Genomic DNA, 24,836 nt, shown 5'->3' with positions numbered 1-24,836 from the left:
AAATAGTATGTGACTTAAAACTATGGGCCTCTATTTTTACAAAAATATGAACAGTAAAACCAACTCAAAAATATATACCAAGTCCTTTACTTACAACACAAGAAACGAATCAAGGACGAGTCAGTGTCCCACTCATGACCCAATTCTTTGATTAGAAGTTAAATAACTTGTGATGCAAGACTGGAGGGAATACGAGGATTCAGTGGAAGAAGCTGACTGTTCTTCAGTCAAAGTAGGTAACTTATGTAATAAATAATTATTTTTACGGATGAGACTACTTTTTTCTTTCTATGCATTATAGAATTATTTACTTTAGGTTTAAATTAGTAGCACTTTCCACATCACCATCACTTTATGGCTTGGTCACCTTCCGGGTGACGGCCAACACAACTCGGTTTGGGTGTCCAGGTAGATATTCTGGCTCGGAGTATGTCAGTTTCGTATTAGAGCCAACAGCTGCACGCCTAGCATTCCAACACACAACTTGGGACTTTCATCCAGTCTCTAATTGCCATTGGCTCAAACCCTTGAGAGAAAGGAACTCTCAACAATGCCATTACTAGCAATGGGTTTTCTATTCAAGATCCTCACATTTGCGAACTTTTGCGACTCAATTGCTATCTCCCTTAACGATGCTTTTAGGCCTTTCGATTAAGATATACTTTTAACCGGTGTTACAGTACACACTAATACGATCCTTGGCTGTTAAATCTTTGATCACAAATCCAGCCCTCTACCCTCTATCGGTTGCTCACAATCTGAAAATATATCCATAAAAGATCACTGCTGAAGGAGCCTATCCTCCTTGCGCATCCAAGAATAAAGAACAAGTTCAAGAGGAGGTAGGCAAAAATTTAAATTTACATCTCCCTCGGAAGCAAAAACCATATTTAAACGTGATTTCACATCTAAAATTTGAATCTCTCTGTTGGAGATTTGCTCCGATGTACGTTGGGAGAAGTTTCTTACAGCACATTTAAGTAATCGTCAATCTTATCAAAAGAAAACACGATCCATGTGCAATCGGAATTCATAATCATTCATCAAGAGCAAAGTTTCCGAAACAACAAACCGGTTAGGAACACTTTAAACTCATCCATAGGCTGATACATGAAGATTACGATCAGCTACACGTTACAAATTCCCCACAATTCATGGTACCGAGGATAACCTGGTTCAAGCATCATTAGAATTACATTTTCAAGAACAGACCCGACCACTATTCAATCTCCACTGGCACAGCCCCTACAGCCACAATGCACACACTCGATAACCTTCTCCTCCCTCAGATGCTTGGGAACTCGGCAAACGCATGTGGTGGCAAAGTTATGGTCCCGGGGCTGCATGCATCTTAAACAGCAGAGCCGTTCGTAACCAGGCTGCATTTCAAACACAAACCATATGTCATCACATGTCGTTAGATAATAGACTTTAGATAAAAGACACAAGCTACATGAGCATGCAATATTTTCCTTTCAATATCCTAATTAGAGTAACTGTTATCCAACAGTTTTACATACGACCTGCAAATGTAATACAGAAGTTCCTTCAACGTACTCAGAGCTGAAGATGCAATGCCAATACGGCAATACATGTAGCAGGAGAATTTCAAACTGTGAGTTCAAGCAATGTTGTATTAGTCCGTTGATCTTTGCCATCATAGTCGACAACTCAATGCCGTAACTACCCATGTCCCGTGTCTATGTTTACTTCAATTTTCTTATATTAGATATTCATGGTTATGTTCTGTTAATCTTATTTACCGGTTTTTCATGATTAATAACTAATCTCCAATTCAAAGTGCGACATATCATGCAATCAACTCCAAATAAAAATAAATAAAGCACTTGTTTCAAATTGAGATAGAAGAGATCCGAGACAAACCTTTTTCCATTTTGCAATTAGATTGCGATCAGCATAGCCTTGGTCCAGACAAAACTCATATAACTCCTTGGAAATTTCTTTTCTCCGGTGGTAAAGGTCGAAAATGTAGCGGCTCTTTTGATGTGCTATTTTGAAAATAGGCCACAAGGTCTCACATTTTCTCTTACCATCATGAGTATCATTCTCAGCTGCCAAAAAGTTAAATACCGAATACACATCAGAATACTTCCGGGCTGAACAAAGTAATAAAAACATGGTAAATTTCATACCCTCTCTCATCTTAGCTTGCAGTTCGCGAAGCGTAGGCTCAATTAGTTCCCAACCTTCTGGGTATTTGACTCTGTTAGTCTTTACCTTCGGCATTTTATTCCTGTTATCCGTCGCAACACATAACCAATTACTAGTCTGGAAATTCTAAAGCCATAATCAACAATTAAAACCAAAAACCCAAAATTCATCAAAATCGTACGATAAATTTTCGACCTGCTAAGCAATAAATTTCATGGAAAAAAGAAAGAACAACCTGTAAAAAAAACTACATATCGTGCATACAACGATTAAACTGCAAAACCCAAAATCCCAAAAAACTAAAAATAAAAAGAAAAATAAGGGAAAAACAAAAGGGTTAAAAAATTTCTCCGAATCGCACACTAACAAGCAAAAGTTTCACTCTTTAATTAATCAACGATTTATTTCGCATTAAGATACTTTAGCAATTCGAACAAACCTAAAAGAGAAAAATTGCAAATTCAAAAATACACATCGCTGAAAAAATTAGTTATAGAAACATTTACGTTGGTTACCTGATGAAGAGAAGAGAAGGTTGTGGTGGTGGTGGCGGTGGCGGGAAGCGAGGCGGAGCAGAGCGAAAGGGGGGTTTAGGGATTTGGAAATTTATATCTGCGTGTTCCCTTTTACTACGAGTTTCCAACAACAAAAAGAAAAACAATTTGTTTTGCTTCAAAACAGAAAAAGGCGAAGACACGACAACATTAGAGACGACATGTCGTTCGTGGCTCAAATTTTTTTTGTTTTTTAACAAACGATATTATCTAGAAGAGGGGGTGGGCTTAACCTCACAATGGGCTAGCAATAATATGTTTCAAATTCGCTTTAGAGAGAATCGAACATAAGACCTCTCACTTACAAGTGAAGAGGAATACCACTAGACCGTAGTACTAAGTGGCCATAACCCAACATTTTAAAAGGCCAAATTTTTGGGGGTGGGGGGCGCTAACCTCGCACCTCTTTCAACATTCCGTCGTTGGATATAATGAATTAAAAAAGAATCATAAGTACAAAAATTAAAATGAAATGTGTGAAAGGTAAAAATGTGTTTATAACACTACCCAAATTTTAAAGTTCAACCGGAGGATGAGAAAGGAATTGAATGGAAGAGGCACTTGACAGCAGGTGAGTTTAATTTCATAATTATTAAAGTTGCTTAATTATACCATCGAGACTTTCAAGGAAGAATAATATTGATTTCGTATAAGTTGTCTATTAATTCAGGAGTCTATGTCTTCCAAAATCAAAATTTTTAGAGTTAATCAAGCAAAAAATGTTCATACAAGAGGTTTTTAATAATTATATATATATGTTTTAGGTTAATCCCAAGTAATGGTCCAAGGTGCTGCATTAAGACGACAAGCTTCTGAGGCAGTCCATCAATGCATCTGTGTGTTCAGGCTTCCCAACAGATACGCGAACATAACCCTTCAGCTCTTTGTTGTTGTAGTGACGAATCATCACTCCCATTTTCGCAAGGTCCTCCTGTATCAATCAAAATTGAAACCTCGCTCGCTATAGAATGAATGTTCAAAAGAAATATAGGGATGGATCTACACGTATGTTATTTAAGTTTCGGTGTTGAAAAGCACGTCGAAAATTATGAATTGGTGGATTGTGTAAATTGGATGACATAACGCTATGTTGAGGAGGAAAGGATGAAAAAATACCTTCAGCTTCTTAGCATCCATTCCCGGTGCAACCTCACAAAGAATGAAATTGGAATGGCTTGGATACGGGTTGAGAAACGGCAGCTCCTTTAGAAGGTTGAAAAGCCTCTCCCTCTCTTGTAGCAAAGCTTCTTTCACCGTCTGGTATATGTTGTGACCGATATTAGAAATACACTTCAATTGTTAAGAGTCACAGGAAGCATGGGGAGAAATCTGAAGAATCCTAACCTCAAGATAGGTGGGATTCTGCAATGCTGCACAAGCAGAAACTTCAGCAGTAACAGACACATTATATGGTTGCTTAGCTCTCCACAGGTATTCAATTATGCTCAGCGGAAATGCTCCATATCCTACACGGAGTCCAGCTAAGCCTGCACCATTGCGCATCGCCAAAGAAACAAACCATTTACATAAAGGTTGAAACTAGAGAGTTTAAATTGACAAACAAAAGAGAACCAAAGTTTGTATATCGAAAATCTTGTTACTGGAAGTCATTAGAAGTGCCAATAGTACAGAAGCAGAAGATTTCATTATTCAATAGTACCATAACGGAATTATATAAAGCAATGTTCACAAGTAATGACTTCTCAAAACAAAACAAAGAATACCAGCTCGTTTGCTAAATGTTCGCAGAACAATTAAATTCTCATGCTTTTTCACCCATTGCATCTTTGATTCGAGTCCTGAAAACTCAATATATGCTTCATCCAGCACCACCAATATGGGAAGCTCAAGAATTTTCAAGAGAATCTCATCACTGATTATACTGTCATCAAATAAGTAGAACATGAAAATACAAAGTCTTAGAGTGACACTCAGATTATAGAAACCATGCATCTTATCTTATGATAAGACAGTATGTGGGGTCATTAAGTCGGAATAAACCATCTCAAATCGAAGTAGGCTAAAGCATATATGACTGTTCATTGTGATAAAGAATATAAGAATCAGGAACAATTGTATCAAAGTTTTCATAACTGAAGATGCAATCCGAATATCAGGCATATGTACAGAAAGGGACAATTTTCAGTTACCTCCCATCTGGATTGTTGGGAGAAGTTAGGAATATGCATTTTGGTTTTTCCTGTAAAACAACATCTGAAATGACTTCTACATCCAAGCTAAAATCCGACTTCCTTGGCACTGCACAGTTCCACCGAAACACATAGGATTATGCACACATAATGTACGTCTAAGTATATGAGCTGAGGTCTTTTGTATTTGGGGAGAGGGCAGATAAGCTAACAGTTTCACATATATGCAAGGATAAGCTTTCTTGAAATATTCTAAAATTATATTTTCCATGGAAAATTAAGAGGAAGTTAACTTTACCTTTAATGACAGAAGCTGCGTTTACTGCAGCATCAAATTCATACATTGTGAACGTTGGTGGACAATCAACAATCTTGTCACCAGGATCAAGCACACATCTTCAGCAATATTTTAATAACGGACAAATGAAATAGAAGATCAGGGAGTGATAGACAAAAGTAACAATAATAATCATAAAGGATAGCATTGTTAGAATCTTATACAAACATAATAATCAGTTCTGACCTCATAATCAAATCAATGAGCTCATCAGCACCACACCCAACGAGAATATAATCAGATTCAAGGCCCGAATCCTTTGCCAGGGCAGCACGTAATCGACGGCTTTCAGGATCAGGATAAATATATGGGAATTTCAATGCACCCAAAGCTTCAATAACCTACAAATAACATGAAATTTCAGTAAGAACATAAAGCGGCATAAAAAGCTTGGAATGATGGCGCTTAAAACTAAATAACTCCATAAAACCATATGTAGTATCAACATTTTTTTGCTATGAAACCAAGTGAGGTGGCACGTATGACTTACCTCCGGAGGAGGACCATATGGGTTTTCATTTGCATCTAACTTGATGATGTCCTCAGGCTTCCTTCCAAGTCTGGTTGACAAAACCTATAGCAAAAGAAACTTATTCGTTGGTTTGGACAGAAATTTACTAGCAGAAAAAGTTAATGAAACAATGGAACAGATTGAACATAATCCAGTAACAACCAACTAAGAGATATCGAATTCAACCTAAAAAATCCATTACAATGATGTATACACAGCAACCAAAATCCCAAGAAACAAAAAGAAAGCATAGATAAACAATTTCTTTAACAGAATGATCATCATCCTCACCCGGACAATCTCATCCCTGGGAAAGACCTCATCATCCTCCCCTGGACAATCTCATCCCAGGCAAAGACCTAATCTTTACAAGTTCAAATAACAATTAAGATGAATCAAGATGGGATAAACTCAAGGGTTCATTAAAAGCATGCTGCTCCAGCTCGATTTTGTCAACACTAGAACCATATCATCATACATTCGCGATAATAGTACGAAAATATCAGTTCCAAGATAAAAAATTCTCAACCTGCTCATTGAAATGCATTATACAGCTGACTAAATCCACATAAACAAAAAGAAACTTGGAAAAATAGTGATAACCTAAGTAACTTCATACCAACCAGAGGAAGAAAAATCAAAATCTTTTGGATTTGAAATTACCTCGAATGGTAAAATGGGCTGATAAGGAGACAAGTTCCTCAAATGGGGTCGAATGAATGAGTCGCCAGTCAAACGCTGTTGACCGTCGTTGACTTCTTTCTGCTGCACAGGGATTGTGGACGCCATAGCCACCACCCTCCTCCTTCTGCTCCCTTCGATTCCACAGCTGGGCCTGCGGGTGGTGGTTAATCGGAGCGAGGAAACGTTGTATATATCAATGACACCCATCAACCTCTACGAATTGATGGCGGCGACGGAGGGTGAGAGCTCGGAGTGGAGGTAGGTAATGGCAGCGACAACCTGTGCTCGTGGCGGCGGCAGAGAGAAAAACCCAGTATCCCAGTTTCCCAGTGTTCAAAAGAGTTTGGTGTTGAATACTAATCCGACTCTTCTGCCAGGCGCCGGCGATTGTTTTCGTACTACCAATTTTAAACCTTATTCCACAACGACCGTTTGCGAACCGTTCGTTTTCAGTTTACTTTTCATTTTACTTTTACTTTTTCTTTTTTCTTTTTTAAATAGTCGTTCGGTTTTAAAAGTTCAAATCCAATTTGAATAAGTCATTTCGTATTACGGTCATTTCGTATTACGGTCTATTGGTAAGGTTATCAGTTCGATTTATCGTTAAAGACAAATTTGAATCACATTATTACTAGCTCATTGTGAAGCTACGCCTGCCTCTTCTCCTTTTAGTGTAAATAATATCGGTTGTTCAAAAAAAGATAAAATCCAATTTATGTAACGCTTATAAGAGGTTAGAGTTTCAAACGTTCCCGTAGAGCGGTGGAGCTAAAAATTTGTTGTAATGGGAGAGAACTCTACTGAGGCATTTCATCGAACACCTTCTTTCTTCATTTAAAAAACTACTCACTATTTGGGTCAAATTATATCTTAACCCCAAAATTACTCCATTCTGGCTTCAATATCTCCAGTAAGTGTAAAGAAGAAAAGAAAGAAAAAAAAGAGAGCGTGAGATTGTTCGCCACTGTTGTTAATTAGAGCCTTTCTTTCACCACTGTCCTGGCGACGGTGCTGCTGTTCCATACCAGTACAAGGGTTTCTTTGTGCACCCGCCTCCTACGAGCCTCGAGAAACACAACGTTCCGGCCACACTTCTCGGTCTTGCATCTTGCAATCTTGACAGTACTTAAGAAATACCTATCTGCATACTACAGCAAACAACGTAGATCCCTTTAGGTTGTTTTGAAGGAAACACTTAACGCTTGAGTGAAAAAGGTCATGCGCTTGTGCGCGTGAGAGAGAGAGATTAACTTACACTCGGAATGTCAAAATCACCTTCACTGGCATCACACAAGTCTAACGATACTTTCCTAAGCATTGGAATCTGAACTCAACACAAAAGACACGCGATTGTATTAACTTATTAACCGTTAAACTTGATACCTCTAATTGAATACAAGAACTGAGGTATTACCTTTGAAGCGGCGTCGAAAATAAAGCTTCTCTGTATCCCAGGGCCCTGTATAAAGAGAGTTTTAGTATTATCGGAAGGTATACGATGTTCCAATTGCAATATATGTAGTAGCAGCACAACAATATTTATCAGATGTGAATGCAAGATGAAAAGAAACAGTCACTCAAATCTCACATTATGACGCAGCAGGAGATCTTCAAGAGCTTTACATCTAAAAAGAGAAGAAACCCCCTTCGCTGTCACTTGTCCACACTCCTAAACATCAAAATCAATCACATTTGTCATACATGGCACACTGACAAATATGGTTAAAGTAGTGCAGGGGACCTCCAAAAACACAAGAAGAACAGAATTTTAAAATCACACGTCGAACTGATAATTATGTGTCAAGTGAACCAGTCATTGACACATATAAGTATCATGGCTAGAAAACAAGCAGCACTTGAAAACGGCAAACCTCAAGATGGACTGAAACCAAGCCTGGCCATCCATGCGAAATTATCCGTTGAGACTCTGCAAACAAGAAAGAACGGCAAGTTAAAGTGGCATATCAATTACCTCAAAAGGAGTAGCTACTATTTTCAATTTGCTTTAGAGGTACACTCGCACACAGATAACACAACAAAGGATATTCCTGTAATGGAATAGAAAGAAACCAAGAACAGGTTACCCACTGAAGCACTTGTTATTGGGAAATAGAATCATGAATTAGATATGACTAAGGAAATGTCTACATGCTGTGTCAATTGAAGGCAAGCTCAAATGATACCCTTTGAAACAAATAGCTCCTAACCTGAATTCAGAAGCGTACACCCTAGCAGCGAAAGCTCAACCAGATTTGTACAGCTTTGAGTAAGAATAACCAAATCATTGTTGGTCATCCAAGGGGTCACCCGCTCAAGTTTCAAAGTCCTCAGGTTTGGCATGGAAAACTTAAAGCTTAAAATAGATACATCACCAAGACAGTGATACAAAGCAAAAACTACCAAGTTCTTCAGATTTTCCATGATGCTCATAATGGTACCATCAGATATTACCTGTAAAAGTATCAAAATCATTGTACAAACAAACAATAACTGTATATTTCATATTCAAATGTAGGTTTTGATGCAAGAGAAACATATATTTTGAAATCGAAAGAAGAAGAAAAAAAAGTGTGTCTTTCGCCAAAACTAATATCACCAAAACTGCATGAATATACCTAAGGAGACATCGGTTAACTCATGCTGATCTGATCAATAAGAATTTATCTGATAGGTGAACTAAACCAGCAAATAGGGGAAGTGTCTCTCTCACAAAATTCAATATTTAAAACTAGTTGTCCCCGAGTACTTTTAGTAGTGATGATGTTACAGCTAATGCATGTATAACAGCATAAGCCACAAGGGATGTTTCAGGTATTGCCTACAATTGTCTCAAAATCCACAAACAAGTTACCTGAAAATAAAGAATAATTGACTCCAGCATAGGAGAAATAGTTGGTAGTATTCTCAGTCCATCTTCACCTAATGATCCACCTAAGCCCACAGTTATTTTCCTCAGTGATGTGACTGCGGGTTTCAGAGCTTCCAAAGAGGAGTAAGAAAATCCCCATCCAAGTGCAATTTCTTCCAGTACGCAAGTTCTTCCTATTTCATTATGCAGTTCTCTGCAAGAGTAGGAGGAAGCAAATGCTCGCTTCTGAGCCTCACTTTCCTGTTGAGACAAATTCCTGCATCCTCTCGCCTTCAAACACTTTAAACCTGGATTTCCACTGATGAGATGAGCTAAAGCAGCTTTTGAAACCTGAAATTTACAAGCACATAATTACCATGGTTACATGATAATAGGAACACGGATGGGTTTTACAGGATGTCTTATATCCATTACCAAATTGAACTTTTCGAAGAGTTTTACATCAGCTTCCTTCTGTTGATTCCCCAATTATATAAACCAGATTTATGCAAGAAACAGTGTGTTGTCTATGTTAATACTCACAAGGGTTTATGTGCAAGGCCAATTGACTTCATAGATGCATAGGAACCTTAGGAGCATACTAGGATGTAGTTGCAGGATTAACTTACCCGCTAAGGGAGTATAGCCATGTAACTAACTTATTTCTCACAATCACATGCATATGTGTGTATAATCACTAAATTTGATGACTCACCCCAGTATTAGAAACATCAAGCATCTCCAAGGAAGAACTTCTGAAACTATATAGAGCACCATCAGAAAGGTAAGTATCACTTAAGCAAAGAGTCTTCAGCTTTTGCATTTGAGACATAAGCTTTACAAGAGATGCTTCATCAACACCTGAGAAACAAAAACGATTGACCATACAGCATACATGTCATCCAGTGAACTTTAGGCATTTCCTTGGTCCATTTTTACGTAATCTAGACCCGGAAATGAAATTAACGCAGCTTATCTGAACTGGTTGGATTTGTTACAGCCACCATTTCAAAACTTTTTAGGTCCTAGTCTCCTAGATCATCTCAAATCATCAGTAAATACAAGAAAATGACAGAAATTGTGTTAACGGTCAATGATGAGAAAGAATTTCATATAATAGAAGATTATAGGACCAACATATATCAGAAAGACAAAGAAAGGCCTTACTACTAACCTCAAGTACCCAATAGCAAGTACAGTTAAGCTAAATCTTAGTCAAGCAAATTCTCAAAGACTTCTCAGTTAGAAATTGTTACTTCTCTCGGGTTTTATATTTTTATTTTTTGTATATGGAAGCACTGGTCAAAGACAGAGAAGCTATACACTACACTTTCTGTGAACTATATGGACAAATGGTGCCATTATACCAAGTATCTCAATTCTCAAAAACGAAAATAATAAAAAATAAAAATGAAATCCTAGAGTTTCTGCCTGTAGAGAATGAGGATGGTGATGGACATAAGTCTTCAAAGTTCAAGTCATAAACTCCCAAAGCAAAAGTAACAAGGGAATTGACACTCACACTTGCAGCTTCCCATGTGAAGTGTTTGAAGATTATGTGCCAGGGAATCCAATTGCTCGTTTTCAATTTGTTGGACAGCAATATGATTGGAAGAGCTAGAACAAAGAGCTAAAACTGAATTAATCCCGAAAGAGGTGTCACACACTAAAACGGAGTGCAGCTTAATACATCTGTGTAGAACACTTGCTATGCCAACATCAGTTAATGAAATACACCCTTTGAGGTTTAGGTATTGCAAGCAGACACAGAATCTGGAGATGTACTGAAGATCTGAATCTGGCATAAATGTTGAAAGGAAATGTTAGTGGGGTGAACAATGATGCAAAATCAGGCGCCACCAATAAAAAGGAAAAACAAGTATAGTGCATTATGGGCTTCATGTGTGTGCAACTGCGCATTCACAATATTGAACCTTTCCAGGGCTAATTAAATTACAAGGAAACATACTTCAAAAAAGAAATCCAATATTTCCACCATTGCAGCATTCAAATGTCAGAGTTGAACATTTCAAAATCCCTGGCCCAACATTATTAATAAATGTGTATCATATGCTTTCATCAATAGCATGCTACAGATAGGCCCAAATTTCCACTTTATGGACTTTACGATGATATCATGCCTTATATGCAATAGAATGGTACGCATTTTTCCACTAACTTTGTCCACAAGTCTAACAAAGACAACTGTCAATGATATCAGTATGCCAAACTATCTTTTGGAGGTACGAAACATTAACGACTTTATCCACAGAAAATCTGGAACTATTGAAAAATATCTCACCATAGAGATCGCTTCGGCCCTCCAACGTGAGTTTTGCAAGAGATGGTCCAGAGTAAAAAGAAGTCATATCCCGACAATTTAAGGGCAAATTTGATATTTGCGGTGTTATATCTGGACTTGAGGATACAACAGACACTTGTGATGATATAATTGGAGTAGTGTCAATAGTCAAGTCAACTTCACAGACCATGGGGCATTTCAGCACCAGTTTGCGCAAAGTGCTTATCTTGAAGTTCAATAAAAAAGCTGCCTTCAGTGTTCTTAAAGATGGAAATGATTTGCAGAAGCATTCAATGGCAGTTTCAAGATGTAACCTTGGACACTTGGAAATATCCACCTCTTGTACCGCTTCAAAAGACAAAGTTGGCAACGACTTCAGTAGTGCAGAAGATTCTCGTTCAAGATGTTTAAGGTTAAATGGTGACTGTTCAATACTCCTTAGAGTGTATTCCATACTGTTTGAAAAAGGAAGCAAGAAAAAAGTAGCACGACTGATGTCATCTGTGGGCAACTTGAAAGGTTTACTTTCTGCACAAAGAAAAAGACCAAGTTATATACTAATGAACATTAACTGTCCGCCAAATGTTTGATGTTTCAGATACTCAGAAACTATAGACCACGAATCTATGATATCAATAGTTTGACAGCATGCACATAAATATCTCCATCCTTTTTCCTAATAAATTTCAAAATTTGCTTAGTCTCTCTATTACGGGATGGATCTTGATTCTCAATGCACCCATATAACCTCCCTTAATTACTCTTTGCAAAGACCTTGGCAGTTGGCACTACCGTCTACATATGAACAGTAACTCTAACCCTTAAGAAGAGTTTATCTGATAGACCTTTGTATAACTTCCAAAAAAATGAGATTAGCATCTACTGGAAACGGATATAAAACTTCCTAAAAGGAAAAAAATAGATAAATAAATCCTAAAAAAAACCTCCCATTTGTTACTTTCCCCCTCCGCCTTCAAGAAAGTATATGATGCATATGCACATGATAGGACAGAAAAAACACTGAAATGCTATTCTTTCATTGCATGTATGATGTACCTTGAGTCATATAAACCCTCAAACTACACCGACAACTAAGCCTTATCCCACTAAGATATAAACCCTCAACTGAAAAAACAAAATAAAACCTTTTCCAAAGGGAGTTCTGAGGTCCTTAGTGACAGGAATACCTTAGAAAATTTTGTCAGCCGAATACGTAAGTCATGCAAATGACCATCGGCCAAGGCTTCTATTGAGCTAGTGGATGGAATTCTAAGTAGTCTGAAAATTGAATCAACTGCTCTGATCAGCAAACTTAGAAAAATGACAAGAACTTCTTTTCTCTGAAAAAAGAACCCGATCAGTTTGTGTAAGAATAGGAAAAAAATGAGTATGTATTGGTGCCCTTTATCTACTATCAGAAATTAAGCATACCTGCAGCAAACCACAATGGCAAAAGGCGCACACGGATCTGTTCAACAGCAACCAATAGATGATTTAATACAAAGATTGCAGTTTACTAAAGATTTTGGCAGATAAGTACTGAATGGTAGTATTTCAGGTTTCGGCTTTATGAATACCTAAACTCAGAAAATTCAGATTTAATGCTACTGAATGACTAAGGAGAACTAAATCACTATTTTACTAAGTTTTATACTTATCATATAAACTTCAAAAAAAATATATATACAGAAAATATACAAAGACAAAGACAGATGATGTAAAATTTACAGCTTAACTACATCAAGGGCAATTACAACACTGCTAAAATCCCCTACATATTTATTTTCAAGAATATGAGGGATCAATTGGTAGCACAAGTAATGAACTTTTATAATACGATATATCACAACTCACAAAGTAAATAATCCCTCTACATGGTTCAATAATTTCTAATTACAGACCTGTAATTACCCTTCATGTCTTTAGATCTATAGTTTACCCTTATCGTACCTATTTCCACAAACTTGTGAACATAACATTATGCCACATTGTCCCCATTATATTATGAGGCATATTGGGAAAAGTTTCATCCAAGTAACAATTAGTGCTAACTGCCTTTAAATGAAACTGAAAGTTTGCTCGATGGGGCAATTTGTTATGATTATTAGGTAACTCACTCTTTGGTGACTTTCATCAGAAAGTTACGACATTTCCTTCCTATTATCCAGTTAAAACTATGCAGGCTATGGATTGGCTGTCAAGTTTATTGTACCTAACATGTTGATGTTTTTCAAAAACTGATATGGAGTCACATTCATGGTTGAAGATAATTGCTTATGATATAACTCGCAGCAGTAGTAGATCCTAGGTAAACAAGCTACTTTCCAAGGCTATATATCATTTTGGTCCTCAACATATACATGAAACATTGTTGATCTGTACCTCTTTCAAAATGCCAATGTGGACATCTTCATTTCTGCTCAAGCCATCCATCCTTTCTGTGTTAGCATCAAGCCAAACTAAAAGTGCATTGGAAAGATACATCTCGCTGTGACAGACAAATAAGAGTAAGATATCAGAGTGCCAATATGTCTAACAGAAAATTAAGCAAGGCTATTCAAAGGATAACTAACCTGTCGACTGTCAAATCCATGTGCTTTACACAAGATAGTAATAAGTCGTAAGGAATATCTACAAAATAATCCATGCACATGGCCCACATCTGGAAAACCAAAGCATAATCTGTCAGTTTCAATTAGTGAATAGGTTGGGCACAGTGAACAAATATTGCACAAAACACAGAAATCCTAAGCCTGTTAACATATGAATCCCTAGGATCTGATGCCACTTAAGTGAAAACAATCTCCTCCCATTCAACTATTAGCAACGACCTGATCGTGAAGAAATATACCAAAGCATCTTTTTCAGATTAAACAAGAGTAGTAGCCATATATCCGTGAGTTCATGAGCACATCATCAATAAAGTGCCACATGCTCAGAATGACAGGAGACTATTAGATCAACAGTCATGGTGTTTTCAGTAAGGGAAATTTTATTTGAACCCATGTAACATCTTTCTACACCCAACTTATTCTCTACACTCATATTATTTTTAATTAAAGAATTAATATCTCTTTAAACCCAAGTTTACTACCTAAACTACCCTTTCAAACCCAAATCAAAATGTGAAGTTATCTTTACACCCATTTATAAAATAAAATCCCAAATTGAATTGGACTTAACAGAAGAAAAAAAAAATATCCCCTCATAGCTAACTAGCTTGAATTTGGGTACATAAGAAAATGTTCTATATGTTATTTGCTTATTGAACGTTAATAATTTGAAGAACTGATCAGTTTAATTTTTCAATTGAAGGCATATCTGTATATCTATTTATACATCATGTCCACATGAACCCTAAAATTATAATTATGACGATCAGGACTTGGTTGAACTTTATTTAACATCGATCTGAAGTGTTGGTTTTGAATTCTATACGTACATTTACTGATTCGTGAGTGATTGACTCGCCAAATGCATTTTTGCCAAATACAGTTACGTCGCTATTTAACATAAGCAGTGTTGTAAACCCTCTTAATGGTGCATAAATTGAGAATGCCAAAGAGCTCGTTGTAGCTAGTGCATATAGGGGTCTTAAACTGACTCATTGCAAACCCATTTTTTTTATGAATTGTTCCCAAATTTTCTTGAAATTTCCCTTCTCCACAATTCAAAGCTCAAGAGGCCGGATCGAATTGCTTCTCCTCGAGACCACATAGCAATGATCCAAAAACGATGCATCCATTTCTCTACAACATTCAGTAAGAACTCTCTCGTCAACTTCCCCTTGATCTCCCAGTATATTATGTAGTGGCCTGGTTGGGACTTGCTCAGTAGTTGATCAGCTCAGCTTTCGACTTCTTAGTAGTTGATCAGACCCTTTCTGGGCCACGATTTGAAGGTCATTTTCAGTGTTTTTGTCAATGTTTACTGTCAGTATTGATAGTGTTATGTAAAAATGGTGATTTGTATGGTAGGGTTTGAATATTAGGTGTGGGTCTATTGATAAATTTTAGTTTTAGGGTTAACTTTGTCTTGTACTTGATGGTAATTACGTGATAGGGTAAAAAAGATAATTTTCATTTACAATTTAAATTGGGCGTAGAGAGAGATTACATGGGTTGAAATAAAATTTCCCTTTCAGTAATCATGTCAATTCTCTTCGTCTCTCCCCATCTCCCTTTTGGGCTCCCTTCAACTCTTATATCCTCCTCATATCATAACCATCTCAAACAGAACCGTCTCTTTTATTTTAGACCCTGTACGATGAATATTAAGACTAAACCAAACCAATCTAAAGAGAGATTATTCAACTGAAATGTTACCTCACATTAATCATAATTTTCTACTCATCAGCCATCACATCAATATAAATCCACAACCCGTCACTAGCCACTTCAGCAAAAATTCCATTTCAAAAAGATGTATGAGTTAATACTGAAGCATGATTGAATTTTCAAAGGGTTGTGCTATCCACACACCCTTTTTACTTCTAACACACCTTCTCAATTTTTGAAAGTCAGATCGTATGAATCGAAGAAGATCAATGGACAAACATTAACAGGGGTGTGTGGGAAGTAAAAAGGGTGTGTGTGCATAGCACAAAGCTTTTCAAAACATAATGATTGTGCACAGAAGTTCAATATAAGTTGAGAACATACAAAATTTCTGGCAAGATAGCTCGCACACAATTCTGGAAGAGAATCAAGGGCTGCAATGTATTCCATTTCATCCATTAGACTGGAGAACATAACAATGCTAAATTCAAACATGAGTTTTTCAAAAAATTAAATTTTCAGGTTCAAATCATTCTCACCGTGCTCTACACCGAAGCTCCAAATAGAAATCAAATCATCCAATTGTATTTGTGGTTGAACCTCCGCCGACACTACCTCAGAAAACCAAGTTTTACATCTCACGAGAAGCATCTCCACTCCAAAATAGAGTGCACCCTGCAACGCAAACGCAACGCAGTATTTTCAAAAGAATAATATTAACTTCACAAAACACTGGATGTGATTTGAAAGGTGGAAATAATAAACACTCAACCTTCAAGTCATGAAATGCAATTTTTCTTCAACAATGTCGAACAGTTTGAACAATTTTAAGATCAAGCAAAAACAAATAACCAAATGAATAAAAGATAAGAACACCATTGGATCAAAACTAGCACATAGTAAAAAGTTAAATTTATTTACCTCAAAAAGAAGGAGGAAATTATCAGATGTAACTTCCAATCGCAATGGGGAGTCATATAAACAATTGAGAATGCTTAGAAATATTTCCAGGTTCCACTCAATTTCTATACATTCCGGCCCGATTCGCTAAAAAAAAATTCAAATTTTTTAACCGGAAGCAATCAAATTCAAGAAATTAAAGAGCTTTTTAATTAAAAAAAAAAATCAAAATTTACAGTCAAAGTTCTAAGCTCGGATTCAGTTTTCGGATAAGGAAATCGATTACCTAAAGCTGCCACTTAGGAGTCCATGGAAGTACGAAGAGTGGTGGATAAGCCTGCAAGCACAGATGGAATTCAAAAACTCAAAATCAAAATTAATTTTGCCGCATTTAATTTTATCGGGAAACAAACGGAAAATGAGTGAGAAAATGAGAAGCCAGGCAGCACCTGTTCCGATGTGCTTGAACTCTGACAGTTTGGTGACGGAGAATGGCTGGCAAATCCCAGGATAGGATATTCTCGACAGAAATTAGAACTTCTTTATCCGGGGTGGTGCTTAGTTGGATTGGACTGGGGTTTGTGCATACGACGGTGATGAAGTCGTCGTCGGAGGTCGAAGCCATGCTTTCTGGTTTTCCGATGCCGAAAAGCTTTGGTGATCTCTCTCTCTCTCTCTCTCTCTCTCTCTCTCTTTAGAAAATGGAAGCAGAGTGTCCTTTCCGTAATGAAGGTGGCTTATAGTCACACTAGTTCCGCAAACACCACCGCCGACAACTTGAATAATTCGGCAGCGGCAGTCCCCACTGAACAATTCAAAAGGTTTCGGTGAGTTAGGACCGAAATAAACGTCCGTTTTAGGCCGGCCAGGTTCGAACTCTTTTAGCTAGCGGATGGTAATTTCTTTCCACCGAAACAATGATTAGGGGAAGAATTGCAATTCGATACGATTCAATGATTTGCGTTTCGATCAGTATATATAATTCGGTTTGCGTTGAACTGAGATTTTATTCGGGGTTCACTTGGTTGGTCGGATGACGATTCAGCCTAGACTCTGCCTTTCTAGTAGATTTTTGCGCATGGACGATTGTTGCTAGCATCTGTCATGCGCGGACCATCCTAGCCGTGATACACCATCCGACCATCGATATTTCAAAATGCACAAAATTTCGGAATCTGATATATGCGCCATTGCTGAAAGCTTAAAAAAGTATATACATAAGCTAGATTTATGAGTTATATATTGGAAAGGAGGAGGTCTTTCAAGAGATAATAATACATACACAAAGTAGAAAGCTTCTTCTCCTAAAACTTGTGATTTTCCTCTAAAATAACTCAAACTCTAGGTGCTCTCCCGTCGCTGTTAACTCCAAATACTTGGTATTCTCCTGAGCAGCAGGCATGTCGGGAATTTCAAAATCGCAAAACTCGGGCAGTTCTGGCGGAATGGCACATCGTATCAGTGCCCAATTGAGGCCCTCAAAGAACGGATGCTGCTTGATCTCACCGGCCCCTTTCTCTGATCCCAACCGATTCTCTGGCTCCTTTACCAACAGACCTCTGATGAGATCTCGAGCCTGGAAACTAACAAGGGGGCCCTCTGGGAACCTTAGGCTCTGCAACACCACATTGGCCAATGTTTCCTCGTTGTTAATACCTTTGAATGGTGTTCTGCCATATAGAAGCTCGTAAAGGAAGATACCAAACGTCCACCAATCAACTGCAGCTCCATGACCCTCTCCTTTGATGATCTCCGGAGCCAAGTACTCATGGGTCCCGACAAAGGAATTGGACCGAGCATCAGTAGGCTCTGCCACAAGCTGCGGCAATGATCTAACATGGGATGCAGGGTCATTTTTGGACTTCTTTGTTTTTGCAGCAGCTGGTAAAAACCTAGGGGTGAAGCATGAGACTTGACAGGAGGGTTCAATGCAGAACGGCTCAGCGCAGCTAGATTGTGTACACGGACCAGACAATCTTGCACGATCACCATCGCATGAAGGTGATTTCAATAGAGTTGGACTGACAGTGCACCTGAGAGACAGGTCAAAATCTGTGAGCATGATGTGACCATCTTCGCGGACTAGAATGTTTTCTGGTTTCAAATCCCGATAAACTACCCCAAGCATGTGTAAATACTCCAAAGCAAGGAGAACTTCCGCAACATAGAACCTGAAGGCACAAAGATTTAAATTAGTTTTGTAATGGTAAAATTCCAGCAACTATTTAATACACGAAAAAGTACTAGATCAGAGGACATGAATCTAATGGTCAGTTACTCCACTGAATTAGATAATGAAGTTCTTTAGAGACGACCCGTAAAATTAAGGACAAAAAACAATTCATGATGTCATGTAGCAATTTCTCTCAGAGAAGAGAAGGCATCCCTTACGGTGATAGCTGACTGGGAAAAACACATTAAATAAAATATACGTAGTTGGGGTGGTGAGTGTTGGTGAAGGTGGAGGTTACAAAGGTGTATTTTTTTTATTTTCTTAGACTATTATCTTGTGACTAATGCTTGACTGCAGATAATGTCAAATAGCATCCAAAACGAAATGTAAAAGTCCGATATAGGTGTTAATTCAAATATTTCTACCTTGTTGCCTCTTCAGAAAAACACCTTCCAATTTGCTTCTGCCGGAGGACATGAAGATCTCCACCTGGGCAATACTCCATAACTAAGCATGACAAATTATCTGATGTAAATTGGGTATACAGTGTAGGGAGAAAAGGATGATCAAGCATCCTCAGTATTTCGCTTTCGGTCTGCGCCCTAGGCATCTTCTTCCTTCTAGCCAAGAACTCATTGTCCATTACCTTTATGGCAAAAAGGCAATTCGTACTAATGAGCTCAGCAAGATATACAGTACCTATGTCTCCACAACCAAGCTTCTTCAAAAGATTGAAGTGTCTCAAGCCCAGGGATCCATGCTGCAACCGAACATGACGGATGGCCTCCCATCTCACATCCTTCGACATGTGAGGCTTATTGCTGCAACTAGATCCACTGACATTGCTCTCGTCACTCAAACTCGTACTACTACTATGATCACCTTGGCTACTTTTTGAGCTTTGGGAGAATTCCCCCTTTTCTTTTGATTTGGTGTTCTTTTTTGCTTTCATAATGTCATCTCCCCCTTTATTGCCAGTATTACTGCTGTCGAAAGTGAAGCCCGGTTTACCTGGAATGCTGTGCACATTATTTGAGTTTACCTCAGCAGTAAGACCGTTAAACTGGGGTGCCAAAGAACCTTGATTGGATTGTTGTCCAGCACCTTGTATTGCACATTGACATCTCTCGCAGACCAGCTGACTGGTACAAGGATCAAAATCAGCATCAACTTCATTATAATTACTAGAGTTGCAGGCCACAGAACTTGACTCTTGCCTTGTCTTCTTCTTTACGATGTTCCTATTCCTGCTGGCTGCTTTTACAGAGCGGAGGGCATTTCTGGATACTTTGCTTGCCAGATTTCGATTCACCGAACTCGATGAAGAAGGTACTACATGCAACTTGACTTTCCGCCCTGGTTTTGCTGCTGATAGCTTATTAGCTAACTTGGTTTTGGCAGGAACATTTTGAACAAGTACTGATGTAATGCCACTTGTAGATTTAAGTTTCTCTTTCTTCACCAGCTCCGTCTTAGTTTTTGTCTGTAACATGGTCCTGGAAGGAACATTTTCAGCAAGTTCTGAAATATGATCACTTTTAGATTTATTTTTTTTCTTCTGTCCCAGTTCCGCCTTCACTGTTTGCTCCCCTACTGTCCTTAACTTGCAACTGGAGGTACTTTCATTTTGCACTATTGTGCTCCCGGAGTTATTTTCTGCTTTCCCATTGGCAAATCGAGGAGAAGAATGTCCACTCTGGCTTGATGACTTCATCTTGGACATTTGAGGATGCTCAGACAACTCCTCACAAGAATTTGAAATGCTTTCTTCTGGCACCAGAGAGATTTCAACCATATTTCCCCTATCTTCACTTGAGGAGGCACCAGATTGACTGGGTTGAACAACAACTGCATTGTATAACGTCTTGATCCTCCCAGCTTCCGAGGGTCTTGCAGGACTTGTCAATTTTGATAATCGTTTCATAGCAGCCATTTCTGATGCCTTGGTAATAGAGAGCTCTCTTAACGCCTGCTTCAGTGTTGCCGGTTCTGAATTACCAATCCCTAGTGAGCGAGACACACCCACTGTAATTGGTTTCTTTAAGGCATTTCTATTTAAAGGGCTAGCGCCTACTTGCTTTGAATGATCTGAACCCTTGGATGGAGTTTTGATTGCCTCGAAGAGCTTATTAATATCATCTTCTAGAGAATCCTTGTATCCCAGTTTTAGAACAGGAGGAGGCTTCCAATCTTTGTCACCTTTACTAAATCCAGAATTCGGCTGATGTATTCCATGAGAATATTGACCTGTAGTCAGCTCATCTTTCGCTTCCACAATTTCAGATGTACCAGCAAATGAACCCATTTCTAGGGTTACTCAGTCTGGTCACGTAATCCAAACGGCGTACCAAAACGTGGAAGAGCTTAGTCCAGCAACTTTACAATGATCAGTTCCGTGAGAAGCCTTTCAGGTAAAGATTCCAACAAGTCACGAGCTGTGAGTAAAACTGTTTTGTGCCCTTATAAACTAAACTGCCCACATCAAGCCATATGTCTTTTCACTTTGGAAAAGATAAAATGCAGTCCCTGAAACATCAACAGAAGTATGAAGAACATCAGTCACCCAACAGCAGATGTAGTTTCCGTCAGTGCAAACGGAAGTAAGCAACTCAGTGACACACAATAGGAGTTCCTGAAAAGATTTCAAATTTCAAACCAACACAACATTGCAACACTACTCCACCAATTCGAAACTTGAAAAACTCCAATATGAAAAGGAAACGAACGCCTGACCTAGACTAATCCTAAATCCATTTCCCCGCCCGCCCTCACCACCCGGGCTAACCCCAAAAGCTTAGGCAAAGCATCATTTTCGTTACTTGGTTACAATGGAACATAATGGAACATTTGACCTAGCCTAATCCTAAATCCATTTCCCCACCCGCCCTCGCCACTCGGGCTAAACCCTATGAGCTTAGTCAAAGCAAACTTTCACCATCACACAAAAGTCATATCTTTCGACCATAGAACCGGCACGAAACAGATTTCCAATCAATTTAATGGAATGCAAATGATGCATTTTTTGTTCCCCTAATTTCATTTTCCTCTACTTAAACAAAAAAATCATTAAACTACATGAAATCTACACCAAGTTTCCATCTTTCAATTCTCTTCAAGCTAAAGTTTAATCATTTTTTGCACATCACCAAGAAAAAAAAAATTCACCAACAAATTTATCCCACCAAACAAATCAAACCCAACAAAAAACCAAAAAATAATTCAAGAAAAAGTAAAATAAAATGAAAATGCCAAGCTTCTTAGAGCTCCAGAAGCTCAAATCTCGAGATACGAACACGCTCAAAAGCAAACCCAGATCGGAGAAACGCGAAGAACAATACCTGATTGAGCTTCCTCAACAGACGCATTGGCGCAAGATTCGGCGAGTAAAGTAAAACTCTGAGGAAATGGCGCGCTACAAACCCTAGAAACCTTTGGAGGTGCTGCGATGGCGAGAGAGAGGGGAAAGCGAGAAGAGGATTGATGGCGAGCTAACAAACAAAACACTGACTTCTCTTTCCGCTCTGGTTGCACTGATTATTTTGAGGGAATGTGGGTCCCGGTCCCACCGTATATGTAGGGTCCATCGAAAAATGTGAAAATTAATTTGAAATACTATCTTGGGATTGTCCATATCACAATCGTTTTCTGAATTTTAGGGCGGTTCTTGGATTTTTGGGGTGAAAAATATGGGAAGGAGGGTAAATAAAAGGGAAAGGGATACTTGCCGGATTCTTTTTTTGGGGATTCAGGATCTTGTAATTATATTCGTTTATTGTACATTGTACTATCAATTTTCGCAAGATATCATTTATCGTTAATTTTAAATTTTAAATTAATAATTTATGATTTCACAATATACGATGAACATACATGATTACAAGATCTTCGGATTCCATATCTTTTTCCAAATAAAAGACCAAATCTTCTTCATTCAAAATTGGTGTCCCGTAGCCTTAATGAGTGACTGATACGTATTTATTATTGTAATTTTTTTATGTTTTATTCCAAATTTAAAGTGTTGAGTACTTATTGGAACCACAGAAAGATCACACTTATTTTGGATGCAAAAAATTTGATCCCGACAAATAAAGGCTCTCTTTTTTTTTCTTTAAACAAATGATATTATTTATATTAAAATAAAGACAACAACTAAGCTCAACATAGTAATAGTATAGTTCAAATTGCGAAAGTCGTAAAATCTCTTAATGAAGAGAAATACCACTAAAAGTACCAAATGGCAATAAAGGCTTTTTTTCGGTTTTCGTGTTTTTTACAGTGAGTTGTTTTTTACTGTTTGTTGTTGTACATCAGTACTTGTCGGTTTAGCTACTTGTTTTGGATTCGTTTTAGAATATGTTAAGATGTAATCACATCACGTGTCATACATATTTGTTAGAAAAGTATGGATTTGAATATTACTTATCAAGATGACGGGAATTGGATCTGGATGATTAAAAGCGTTCACTCGTATGTAACGTTTTAAGATTAAATTATCTCTCAAGTACAGTAAAAACAGTTATTTCTACATAAATACTTGTCATTTTGAAAGCTGATTTATTCTTGTTATTTTAACTATTCATGTAAGCAAGTTTCAAACAAACAAACAAACGTATGTTATTTCGACTTTTTGATTAAACATGTTTATTAGGATCTAAACTCTCGACTCCAAAAAACTAGTTAAAAGCATTCACTCATATTTAAAGTCCTAAGATCAAATTACTTCTAAAGTCCCGTAAAAATAATTTTTTTTTTCTTTAAATACTTGTTATTTTAAAAACGGATCTACTCTTATCATTTTAACTATTCAAGTAAGCGAGTTTCAAGCGAACAAATGCTTGTCATTCAAGCTTTTTGATTAGACAATGTTTATTAGGCTCTAAACTCTCGACTCCAAGAAGCTAGTTTAAAGTTTTCACTCATATTTAAAGTTATGAGATTAAATTATTTCCCAAGTACGATTAAAACCGATTTTTTCTATCTAAATACTAGTTAGCAGATATGCTCTTATCATTTTAACCATTCAAGCAAGCAAGTTTCAAGCGATCAAATGCATGACATCTCGACTTTTCGATTGAACATGTTTATTAGGCTCCATTCTCTCATCTCCAACAAAACTTTCCAAGCTTGCTAGAGCTGTATTTTCATCCATCTTGTCGTTTACGTACGACACGTTATTTAGTAATGAAATATACACAATGACATGATTATTGAAGTAAACTAATTTGTTTGGAAGGAATGCTACAAGCATATAACGCGTTACGCTTTTTTTATATTTCATATGACGTAGATGGTTGTTAAGGTTGGAAGGAAAATGGACAGATATAACACGTTACACATTTTTTTTATTTGGTTGGAAGGATAATGGACAGATATAACACGTTACACTTTTTTATATTTGTTTGGAGGGAAAATGGTCAGATATAAAAATGGCTACAAATACAATGTACAAATAAGTTAAGTATTTTCTTTAAATTGATGGATTTTTGTACGAACAACACTAGGTTACTCAAATATGAGTAGGAATTCCTACTCAAAACCTTTAGTGTTTTAATCATAGAGTTTTATGTTCATGATAAGAACCGTTTATACTATGAATCACACTGTAAAGATCGTTTCTACAAAAAAAAATATAAAACTAAGTTCATTTAGTCAATCTATTGTAGAAAATACATAGACGGTTTGTAATGCTTTTTCCAATTCCATCATTTGTTTTTAAACAGTTTGATGACTAAACGACCTTAGTTTTAATTGATTTTTTGTAGAGGTAATCTTTACAAGGTGATTTATAATATGAATGGTTTTGATTATAAACACGAAATTCTATGAATTCACAACAAACAATTTTGAGAAATTTTGAGTAGGAGTTCATACTCATCTTTGAGTAACCAAGTAATAACTATTTAAACATAGTAGTATTAACATTGAATG

At 37.4% G+C, this 24,836-nt stretch overlaps 3 protein-coding genes and 1 pseudogene across 3 annotated transcripts; all 4 read right to left on the bottom strand.

The window, feature by feature from the left end:
• Nucleotides 1-1,016: 1,016 nt before the first annotated feature.
• LOC103955217 lies at nt 1,017-2,889 on the bottom strand (annotated as a pseudogene).
• Nucleotides 2,687-6,838, bottom strand: LOC103955216 (histidinol-phosphate aminotransferase, chloroplastic-like). The gene is made up of 9 exons (XM_009367093.3): nt 6,388-6,838; nt 5,704-5,787; nt 5,400-5,554; nt 5,175-5,272; nt 4,877-4,985; nt 4,451-4,608; nt 4,071-4,213; nt 3,843-3,983; nt 2,687-3,657 (listed from the first exon to the last, which is right to left on the bottom strand). The coding sequence occupies exons 1-9, from the start codon at nt 6,613-6,615 to the stop codon at nt 3,523-3,525; spliced, it is 1,251 nt and encodes a 416-aa protein (XP_009365368.1). The 5' UTR covers nt 6,616-6,838; the 3' UTR covers nt 2,687-3,522.
• A 355-nt stretch (nt 6,839-7,193) lies between these two features.
• On the bottom strand, nt 7,194-17,788 carry LOC103963643 (BTB/POZ domain-containing protein FBL11). The gene is given in 22 exon segments (XM_009376476.3): nt 7,194-7,556; nt 7,664-7,732; nt 7,823-7,867; nt 7,997-8,077; nt 8,280-8,335; nt 8,616-8,859; nt 9,260-9,607; nt 9,972-10,117; nt 10,779-11,054; nt 11,559-12,035; nt 12,038-12,086; nt 12,746-12,853; nt 12,855-12,898; nt 12,990-13,026; nt 13,941-14,046; nt 14,132-14,220; nt 16,220-16,269; nt 16,375-16,510; nt 16,757-16,872; nt 16,875-16,882; nt 17,022-17,072; nt 17,185-17,788. Coding segments are annotated over 22 exon segments (2,886 nt in total). The 5' UTR covers nt 17,361-17,788; the 3' UTR covers nt 7,194-7,382.
• A 144-nt stretch (nt 17,789-17,932) lies between these two features.
• LOC103963664 (serine/threonine-protein kinase D6PKL1) lies at nt 17,933-22,447 on the bottom strand. The gene is made up of 3 exons (XM_048568106.1): nt 22,247-22,447; nt 19,334-21,434; nt 17,933-18,906 (listed from the first exon to the last, which is right to left on the bottom strand). The coding sequence occupies exons 2-3, from the start codon at nt 21,211-21,213 to the stop codon at nt 18,060-18,062; spliced, it is 2,727 nt and encodes a 908-aa protein (XP_048424063.1). The 5' UTR covers nt 21,214-21,434; nt 22,247-22,447; the 3' UTR covers nt 17,933-18,059.
• Nucleotides 22,448-24,836: the final 2,389 nt, after the last annotated feature.

This window comes from the organism of the source record quoted next, unplaced genomic scaffold (assembly GCF_019419815.1).
Source record: "Pyrus x bretschneideri cultivar Hongxiangsu unplaced genomic scaffold, Pyrus_bretschneideri_v1 Contig47, whole genome shotgun sequence".
NCBI classification, from domain to species: Eukaryota; Viridiplantae; Streptophyta; class Magnoliopsida; order Rosales; family Rosaceae; genus Pyrus; species Pyrus x bretschneideri.
The sequence above is the reverse complement of the archived record's forward strand: the minus strand, read 5'-3'. Positions and strand labels throughout refer to the sequence as shown.